Source organism: Bos mutus, chromosome X (assembly GCF_027580195.1).
Source record: "Bos mutus isolate GX-2022 chromosome X, NWIPB_WYAK_1.1, whole genome shotgun sequence".
Lineage (NCBI taxonomy): Eukaryota > Metazoa > Chordata > Mammalia > Artiodactyla > Bovidae > Bos > Bos mutus.
Window position 1 is genome coordinate 34,298,608 of NC_091646.1, and position 7,592 is coordinate 34,306,199.

The 7,592-nt window shown below is 63.8% G+C and overlaps 1 protein-coding gene across 1 annotated transcript; it reads right to left on the reverse strand.

The window, feature by feature from the left end:
* Positions 1 to 946: 946 nt before the first annotated feature.
* DUSP9 (dual specificity phosphatase 9) lies at positions 947 to 5,980 on the reverse strand. Its single transcript, XM_070365622.1, has 4 exons — positions 4,045 to 5,980; positions 3,128 to 3,529; positions 1,497 to 1,946; positions 947 to 1,338 (listed from the first exon to the last, which is right to left on the reverse strand). The coding sequence occupies exons 2-4, from the start codon at positions 3,492 to 3,494 to the stop codon at positions 1,013 to 1,015; spliced, it is 1,143 nt and encodes a 380-aa protein (XP_070221723.1). The 5' UTR covers positions 3,495 to 3,529; positions 4,045 to 5,980; the 3' UTR covers positions 947 to 1,012.
* Between the last annotated feature and the right edge of the window lie 1,612 nt (positions 5,981 to 7,592).

Here is a 7,592-nt window from a genome sequence, read left to right on the forward strand (position 1 = left end):
AGATGTACTGCAGTGAATGACCGTGTGTGTGTGTGTGTGTGACGCTTGGCCCTTTCCCCACCCCCCAATCCAACCAGGGCTGCGTGGGACCCACAGCAGCAAATTCCAGGCTGTCTTCTCCCCCTCCCCACCCAGCTCTTGCTTAGACCCCCATCTCCTCCGGCGGCAGTCTGACCACCCTCAGTCACAAAGAGCCCCAGTGATCCTGTCAAGACATCTGGGGGAAGAGGAAAAAAAAAAAAGCATCTTTTCAAATGTCAAGTGGATAAACAGTCAGGGCGCCAGATGTGAGGCCAGGAACCTGCCCAGCGGCTCCTGGTGAAGAGCGCACCCAGACACGGATGGTCCCTGTGGCTGCGGGGTGGCTGCTGAGTGTCCAGGTCATGTCCCCTGGGAGTCCCCCCACCCCACCCCCCCCATCCCAGGAGACCTCAGGCCCCTGTGGAGGAGCAGCAGGTGACTATGCTGGTGGTGGTGGTGGTCTAGCCATGGGGCAACAGGAATGGGGCTGGGAGCAGGTCCCTGTGGCCATAAGAGGCCCATGTGCTTCCTGAATGGGAGACCCCGGGGAGGCTCGGGAGTTGGCCAAGCACACATCTCCTGGGCCCTGGGAACCGGCAGCCACCTGGAATCGTCCCTCGGAATGGGAATCCACCCCCCACCTCCAACCACCCCCCACAAAAGAAAAGTAACAGTCGTAGAACAGGCAGGTTCTGGAGCGGGGTTCCGCCCCAAAGTGGCGCGGGTCAGGCCGGTGGCCCCAGGCCTGGCCCGTAGGCACGTTTAATAGGATTCCCCGTGGATGTTTCCAGTGGGTAGGACAGGGCTGTCCCCACCGCCACCCTGGAGGGGGTCCCCAGCCTCTGCCTCATCCCACAGCCCCGAATGAGGTATTGTGCTTTCCCCCCACCTCCCCCCACCCCGCCCCCGCTTAGGCCAAGCCCCCTCTGGCCTCCTCCCCAGCACGTGGGTGGCTGGGCTGGGCACACCCGCTGGAGGGTGCCCTGGGGCCCTATGTGGCATCCAGCTCAAAGACACCATCGCTGGTTGGGGTGGTGAAGAAAGAGGGGGGATCAGAGGCGGCTGACTCCTGCCCCCCGCTGCCCCTCTCCCGGGCACGGCGCTCTTCCAGCTGCAGGCTGCGCTCGAAGTCCAGCAGCTGCCCCATGAAGCTGAAGTTGGGCGAGATGTTGGACTTCTTCCTCTTGACCAGATCGTAGGCATCGTTGAGCGAGAGGTGCAGCTTCTGCATGAGGTAGGCCACGGTGACAGTGACGGACCGGCTGACACCCGCCAGACAGTGAACGAGCACCCCGCAGTTCTGCGACAAGGCCTCGTCTAGTGGGGGCAGATGGGGGCCCTGTGTGAGATGGCCCATCACGGGGATCACATCCTAGGAGTTGCCTGGCCCCAGCAGGGCCATCCTGGGCTGGGCCCAGGGGGAAGGCAGGCCTGGGGGGGCTGGGGAAGGAGTGGGGAGGGCGGAGTGGACTCACCAATGAACGCGATGGCCTCCGGAAAGAACTGGGACAAGTTCTGGCTCCAGTGGTCCGAGATGGGGATCTGCTTGTAGTGAAAGTCGCCATTCTTCTCGAAGAGGTTGGGGAGGTTGGGGGTGACATTGAGGATGTAGCGGATGCCCAGCTTGGCCAAGCTCTCCACGTTGGCTGAATCACGGGCACTGCCCAGGTAGAGGTTGGGCAAGATCTGGACAGGGAAGGACGGCAGCAGCCCCGCTGGGGGGGGTGTGGCGCCCTCAGAATCCAGGCCGCAGCTCATGGCATCACGGTCAGGCTCGGAATCCACATCAGAGCAGTCGGAGCCCAGGCACAGGCCCCCCAGCCCCACCACTGGGCTGGGCAGTGGGGCCATGCTCGGGCCCCCCCGGCGGTCGAGGCTGGTCTCACAGAGGTGAGGGCACTCGGCCTGGAATCTGCTGAAGCCACCTGGGAGAGGGGATGAAATGAGGGGCCCATTGAGGTAGCCTCCCGGGCAGCTAAGTGCCCTGGCTGGGGTTAGGGATGCAATCCTAGATCCTTCTGATGCCTGAAGAGGTGGGTGGGCAGATGTACCCAAGGGGCACTCAGGAGTGAGCAGCCTTGACCTACGTGGTGTCCCAAGTGGTGTCTCTGGAGCCGGTCCTCTGGACGGCAAACCAAAGAGGATCTCACATCCCTGGGGCCAAGCCAAGGCGGGCATGAGGGCTCAACACGTAGTGCCAGCCTTGGGAAGGACAGCAGGCAACAGTTAAAGACGAGGAAAGGTTCAGATGTGAGTTGTCTGCCTGAGTGATTCCCGAGATCAGGGGCCAGGGCACAGCCACGTCTGCGTGCTCTTCAGAGAGCCTGGGAGAGTGTATAGCGTGCCACCTGGATGGTCCCAAGGTGCTCAGAAGGGAACATCTCCATCTCCAAATAACTACTATTTTCCCCGGACTGGGGGGGTGGGCGGCGCTAGAAATCCAACACGTTCTATATTTCTATATCTCTGCACATTCAGAATTGAGCAAGGGAGGACAGTACAATGACCCTCCTCAATGGGGAGAGGGGTCTAGGTTCCTGGAAATCCTGTCTCTATCCTGGATCTCTGAGGCAGAGGGTGTGTTTGGCTTGGCAAGGAGCCAACACGTCTGTGTCTGTCCATCGCCTCCCCCAGCCCTGCGCTGACCATGGCAGGGGGAGGGGAAGCGGGGAAGGTCTCTGCCGTTGCAGCTTCTCTCCCTGTCGTCCACCCCCCCGCCCCCGCCCCGCCAGCCCCCGTCTTCCCCTCCCCCTTCCAGACCCTTCGGTGAGCAGGGGAGATTTGTCCTGGGGCTCCAGCCTCCTTTACCCATGGCTGAGCAGCTGGGGGAGGGGGGCGATAGGGACCCGCTGGGGTTCCCGGAGCCAGGTCAGATCAGATTCTCCCATTTTCCAGGCTCAGAAACTGGGGCTCCCAAGAGTGAAGGGCTTCCCCAAGGTCACGCTCAGAGGAGGACAGACTCTCATCTCCACTTTGGACCACAGGAGGTCGGGCTCGCCCATGATCAGATGGATTCGGATGGCCCTCCGAAGGTGGGGTCCTGTGCTCCCCGGGCAGGGGTCCTCCCCACACGGGTGCCCACCCGCCGCCCACCACCGGTACCTACCCTGTAGGTAGTAGGCCAGGTAGCCTTCCTCCCGAAGCTTCTGCAGCAGAGTGCCCAGCACCGAGTCGGCCTCCCACTCCTCGGCCTCGGCCTCGGTGCGCCGGTGCCGGCCCCCGCCCTGGTCGTACAGGAGCACCGGGGCGGGGGGCGGGGGCTGCAGCGGCGGCCCCGGTAGTAGCGCTCGCACCGACAGGCTCCCTCGCCGCAGGCGGCGCAGCAGCAGCGCGGGCAGGGCCACGCTCAGCGCCCCGCCGATGCGCGCCGACTCGTAGAGCTCACGGCTGCGGCAGTCAAGCAGCAACAGCCGCGGGCGCGGGGGCGACAGCTCCCGGCGCAGCCACAGGCACGAGCGGCCCAGACCCTCCATGGCTTCGCGGCTCCCGGCACGTCGGGCTTCCGGAGCTGCGGAGAGAGGGAAGGCACGAGACGTGAGCCCGCGATCTGCGCGCCCAGAAACAGGGCGCCTGGGGTCTCGCGGGGGAGTCCCTCTATCGCCGGATCTTCTCCTGCCTCTCCCACGGCATGCCCAAAGGCACCCCCGTGCGCCCCAAGAAAAATGCCCCAGGCAGCCACTCGAGTGCCCCACCGGAGAAGGGAAATGCGAGAGGTGCCCCAGCCGAGCAAGGCTGAGCGTCCGACGGCCCCCTTTGAGAGCCGCTAGGGTCCCTCCTGGCCCCTCGGAGGAGTTCAGACCCCTTCCTGCGTCTCTCACGCCCGCGATCACTCCCCGCTTTTCAGCTTCCGACTGGGGGGGACCGCGTGCGCTGAGGGGCGGCGGGGAGAGGGGCTCTAGGCCGAGATTGTCCCCACGGCCCGCCGGGGCCGGGGAGATAAAGGCGGTGCCCAGCCGCTGGCCCTCGGCAGGCGGGACCTCTCGGGGCTGCCCGACTCCACCCGGAGAAAACAAAAGGAGAGACCTGGAGCGTGATCCCGCGGCGAGCGATCGCTCGCGGATGTCCTGGACACAGCCACCGCGGCTCGAGGGGCGTCGTTCCCGGGCTGGGTTGCCCCGGCCCCGGCCACTGGGAAGAGGGAAGGATGGCAGAAAGAGCGCGCCGCACGTGGAGACAAGTCCACCGCCGCCTGCGCGCACCGGCAGCTTCCTGGCACTGCGACCCAGCTTCCCACCTTGGAAGCCAGTTGCCTTTGGACGTGGAGTTGCCTTTGGAGGGGCGGGGCGGCGGGGGCGGGCTCAGGGGGGCCAGCGAGCCAACGGGTGCCCTTGAAAGCTGGTGAGTGGGCCCCGCAAGTGGCCCGCTGGGCCGGGGCTTCCACCCAAGCGGGACAGGGCCAGGGGCAGAGGCCAAGGGCAGGTCAGGGGCCCAGCAGGGGACCAACTGCAGCTCCCCTGGCCGGCGCCAGCCAGGCCCCTGGAGGCAGGGGGAGGGGTGTGGACAAGAGCCCTGTGCCCCAGCCCCAGAGGCTACCTCCAGCCAGGCTCACTTGGGGTGCCCCTGGACCATCTGGTCCTGGGACTGGACTTCAGTGGCTTCATCCATATAACAGGCTCACCACCACGGCTGCCAGGGAAATGGTGGAGGGGAAAAGAAAGCGGAACCACAAATCTACTGCTGCTTTCTGGCCAGAACTCGGCCCAGGGCTAGCTGGAAGGCTAGGCAGGCAAAGGGCAGCTTTGGGGCACCCCAGTAGCTTCACTGGCATGAGCCAGGCCAAAGACTCCAAGAGCCTGCCCTACTGATCCTGGAAGTCAGCCTGGCTTCTCGGGTTGCCTCCTCCCTAGTCAAGAGTCAAGGCGTTTCTACTGAAATGTCTCTCACTTCTGTACTGTCCCCTCTGCCCCTGTGCTGGCCCAGGTCGCCATCAGGGCTTTCAAAGCCCTCTCCCCATCTCCAGGCCTGTTTGCCTCAACTCCCCTCAGCCCTGCCCTGCAGCAAAGGCCCCACAGTGGCCTCCAGAACCTTCTGTGGACATAGGACGATGAACCGGCAGGGCACACTTGGGCCCTTGCTTGCAAGGCACTCCCAGGCCAGCAGGACAGGTCAGTAATAAACCGAGGGATGGAATGAGAGAATACCAGGTGTGATAAATTCTGAGACAATGAAATGAGGTGGCGGAGCTTCTGAAAAGTCTGGTCTATGTCCCCCCCCCTTTTTTTTCTTAAAGCCCTAAAGCAAATAGGCCAGTTGAAGGAAAGTGTACAGCAGATAAGAGAAAGCTCATACAAATGAATCAAAAAGTTGAGACTCTTATAGCTACATGGGCAAGGAACCAGAAAAGACTGCATGAAGGAGCACATGCAACTGGTGCAAGGCATTTGGAGAAAGGTACAACTTCAGGCATGGGAAGGAAAACAAATTTAAAAGCCCAGCTAACAATGACAGAAAACAAGGTAACACTTCCAATGTTCTCAGACTGAGAAAGCCCATGTGAGATGGGCATGCTACTCTGTTGCTGATTGCTAGAGGTATGCTGGTGTGACTCTTTTGGAAATTAACTTGGTAATATACATCCAGAGCTGGGAAGAACCCCACACTGGGAATCTACCCCAAGGAACTAAGTAAACAAAGGTAAAGCTATGCACACAGGATGGGTACCATAAGAGAGGTAACTAAGGAGTGAAAGGTGCAAAACTGCTGGAAGGTCACTGATCAGAACATAAAGTAGGATAGGAAAAGGCAGGAGGTATTGCTGGGGAGAGGGCAGGTCACAGAGAGCCAGGTTGCCTCAAAGGGGCCTCCGGTTGCCCCTTCCTACCCTGCCTCCCTTCCCAGCCCAGTGGGCCACTAGTCCCATCACCTGGCTCCAGGGGCCCTGGGCAGCTAGGCTGGGTCCCCTCGCCCCTAGCCTGGGCTGCCTCCTCTGCAGCCTGTCCTGATTCTATTCCTTCTTCACTCCCCCTCCCCCAGGTTTCTGTCTCCCTCCTCTGTGCTCCAGACCTCAGTTCCCTGAGGTTACCAGCTAGGCTGGAGCCGAGTTGGGGGGGTTGTGTGTGTGCATTTCGTTTCTCTCACATCCCAGTTCCCACAGGCAGAGGTGGGAAGCCACCAGGCCCGGGGCGGGGGGGGGGGGGTCCCTCCAGGCCTGCTGCAGCTGTGGGCAGGACCCCGGAGTGGGCTGGGGTTGAAGGCACCCAGGGGTTCCAGGATGTGCCAGCCTGGTGTGTCTGGCTTGGCCAAGTCGCCAGAGTTGGGGTGGCCGCCCTGCACGGGGAGGTAGAGAGAGAGACACACCCCCGCTCCTGCCTGGTGCTGTGGTCTCAGGGGGTTGGAGAGAGGGTCACCCTGCGGTGCCAAGGCCTGCTTTCTGGAGACGGCTCCCTGCGGGAGGGGACCAGCATCAGGCCAGGGAGGCAAATTCTGCCCCTGGGCGGGGGTCGTGCGGGTCTGCCCCTTGCCCAGATCTCTGCTGGTCAGCCGCGCGAGAGTGAGCCTTCAAGGGAAGGCGGGGGGCGTTCAATCACCAAAGTGCTCGCTGCCCAGCGCCAACAGCGCCCGCTGCGCCAGCAGCAGGAAGACATCCTGGAACCTGTTGCCACCTCCGCAGTGCAGGGCTGAGCGCCGCCAAGCCCCCCTCCCCCGACCCTCGCCGGCCCCCCCGCAGCGCCGGCTAGGGTAGGGGCGCCGACCCTGGGCCCCGCACCCACTCCCCAAGCGCGCGCGCTCCGGGCGCGCAGTGGCCTCCCCAGGCCCCCTCAAGCGGGCGGAGCTCGGCTGCGCGCTTCCTGTAGGATGGGCGCTGCGCCCGCTGCCCGCCCTCCTCTCCTGCAGGGCGCCCCTGGCCTCCGCCCAGCCCAAGCAGTGCCCCTCGGAGGCCGCGGAAACGCCGCTGCCCGTAGGCCTCTAGCGCGCTGCCCATGCGCCCCCGGGGCCCGGGAGCCTCCTGAGAGCGGCGCCCCGCCTGCCCCCCCACGCCCGCCCCCACCCCCAAACACTTGGGTCCCGCCGGCCCAGTGGCGGCAATTGGGCCGTCCAGCCCGGTTAGAACTCCCAGCCACAGCGCTCCGGGCAAATCCAGTGTCTTTTCCTCCACATCCACTTTCCGCGGTGATGGCTCTCTGCTTTGCCGGGTCGGCCTCCTGGCGGGACTGGGAGTTCCTCCAAGGCAGGAGCGGGTGTGTGCCCGGCCCCGAGCTGGCCCCAGCCCCCCAGGGAAGGGCCTGGCATGCGGTGCTCACGGAAGAAATGCTCGTGAACAAAGAAGGCATGAATGAATGAAATCAATTGTTGCACCAGGGAGCCCAGGGGGGTGGCTTTCTCCCTCAGCGGGTCACTCACCCAGACACACAGAAGCACACGTGCGCACGCGGTTCCTCCCCCCGCCGCCCCCCTACCCCCCGCCGCCCCCCCACCGCACAGGCAGGTGGACACACACACACACACACACACACACGGACGGGCACACACACGGGCACTCCGACTCCTGCCTCCAGGAAATCCACCTACTACGTGCGTGCCAACACCTGGGGCCCCTTTGGCCGCAGCTGGGTGGCCTCCATCTCAATTGC

Excerpts from the sequence above, each read along its gene's own strand:
- DUSP9 (XM_070365622.1), bottom strand. The coding sequence starts at position 3,494 with ATGGAGGGTCTGGGCCGCTCGTGCCTGTGGCTGCGCCGGGAGCTGTCG. Across the intron at positions 1,947-3,127 it reads CCTGGCCTACTACCTACAGG|GTGGCTTCAGCAGATTCCAG; the intron begins GTAGGTACCGGT and ends CCCCTCTCCCAG. Across the intron at positions 1,339-1,496 it reads GGAGGCCATCGCGTTCATTG|ACGAGGCCTTGTCGCAGAAC; the intron begins GTGAGTCCACTC and ends TGCCCCCACTAG.